General features: G+C 40.1%; 1 protein-coding gene across 1 annotated transcript; it reads left to right on the top strand.

Annotated features, from left to right (window-relative positions):
• Positions 1 to 525: 525 nt before the first annotated feature.
• LOC114692073 (histone H3.3A-like) lies at positions 526 to 1,041 on the top strand. The gene has a single exon (XM_028867690.2). It carries the CDS (start codon positions 580 to 582, stop codon positions 988 to 990), a length of 411 nt encoding a protein of 136 aa, XP_028723523.1. The 5' UTR covers positions 526 to 579; the 3' UTR covers positions 991 to 1,041.
• Positions 1,042 to 1,836: the final 795 nt, after the last annotated feature.

The following is a 1,836-nucleotide window of genomic DNA, read 5'->3' as shown; positions in this document are numbered from 1 at the left end:
GGGGCTGTATTAACTCTGGAGGAATCCATCCCACAGACACCAGCAGTGTTGGCCTGGTTTTCCACGCTTCCCCTTGGTCCTGGGCAGCTGCTCCAACCCAGCACAAAGAGCCCTCTTGAACTTCCCCTGCCAGATTGGGTGGGTGCTTAGGAGGGTGCTCAGCATTCCAGAGTCAAGGAACATCGTTGGCAGTCGCCTTCCAGGGTTTATTCACAAGAGTGGGAATGTCTCTTTCTGTAGAAGGTCACTGACTGTCATACAAAATGATTGAATACCTCAAAAAACCAAATACATATCATATATTATATAATTTATATGTATTATAAATATCCCAGCCACTTTGCATATTAAAATTGTTAACAGGAAAACATGTTAGAGATGAACATGTAACAGAACAGAACACCAGATCTCATTTTGTGAGGCTCTTTGAAAGATAGATTGGAGAAAGAGGGAAAGAAGAAAGAAAATCCTGTTAAAAAGAAACAAAAACAGGCCGCCGCTCCCTAACGCCAGCGCTGCCTCTCGCTTGCAGAGCTTCAGCAGAAGGAGAAGGGGGGTAAGTAAGGAGGTGCCCATTCCATGGCTCATACAAAGCAGACTGCCCGCAAATCCACCGGTGGTAAAGCACCCAGGAAACAACTGGCTACTAAAGCCGCTCGCAAGAGTGCGCCCTCTACTGGAGGGGTAAAGAAACCTCATCGTTACAGGCCTGGTACTGTGGCACTCCGTGAAATCAGACATTATCAGAAGTCCACTGAACTTCTGATTCACAAGCTCCCCTTCCAGCGTCTGGTGCGAGAAATTGCTCAGGACTTCAAAACAGATCTGCGCTTCCAGAGTGCAGCTATTGGTGCTTTGCAGGAGGCAAGTGAGGCCTATCTGGTTGGCCTTTTTGAAGATACCAACCTGTGTGCTATCCATGCCAAACATGTAACAATTATGCCAAAAGATACCCAGCTAGCACGCCGCATACGCGGAGAACGTGCTTAAGAGTCCACTATGAGGGGAAACATTTCATTCTCAAAAATTTTTTTCCTCTTCTTCCTGTTATCAGTAGTTCCGAATGTTAGATATTTTTTCCATGGGGTCAAAAGGTACCTAAGTATATCATTGTGAGTGGAAAAATAGGGGACAGAAATCAGGTATTGGCAGTTTTTCCATTTTCATTTGTATGTGAATTTTTAATATAAATGCAAGATGTAAAGCATTAATGCAAGCAAAATGTTTCAGTGAATACATTTCAACAGTTCAACTTTATAACAATTATAAATAAACCTGTTAAAATTTTCTGGAAAATGCCAGCATTTGGATTTTTTTTAAATAAGTAAATTTCTTATTGACGGCAACTAAATGGTGTTTGTAGCATTTTTATCATACAGTAGATTCCATCCATTCACTATACTTTTCTAGCTGAGTTATCCTACATGCAAGTACATGTTTTAAATGTTGTCTGTCTTCTGTACTGTTCCTGTAAGTTTGCTATTAAAATACATTAAACTATTAAAAAAAGAAACAAAAACAAAAGACTTTGGTAAATGGAATAAAACCCGAAGACTTAAGGGGCATTTAAGAACACACGCATATATGCATAATAGTTATATGCATACATATATACAGATACATGTACTTAACTGTATTCAATCGAATGCATATTCTATTGTATATATTCAGTGCATATATTCAGTTGAATACAATATTAAATATGCATACAAACGTATTTACACATACACATACATATGTGAAATAAGGAGAGAGGTGAAAAGAAAATCTGCTGTCAACTCCCTTTCTCTCTCCCCTCCTCTTTCCAGCCCCTTTAGCCTCCTGCAGACACTGGTG

Source organism: Peromyscus leucopus, chromosome 5 (genome assembly GCF_004664715.2).
Source record: "Peromyscus leucopus breed LL Stock chromosome 5, UCI_PerLeu_2.1, whole genome shotgun sequence".
Lineage (NCBI taxonomy): Eukaryota > Metazoa > Chordata > Mammalia > Rodentia > Cricetidae > Peromyscus > Peromyscus leucopus.
Note: the sequence above shows the minus strand (reverse complement) of the source record. Positions and strands in the feature narration are given on the sequence as shown.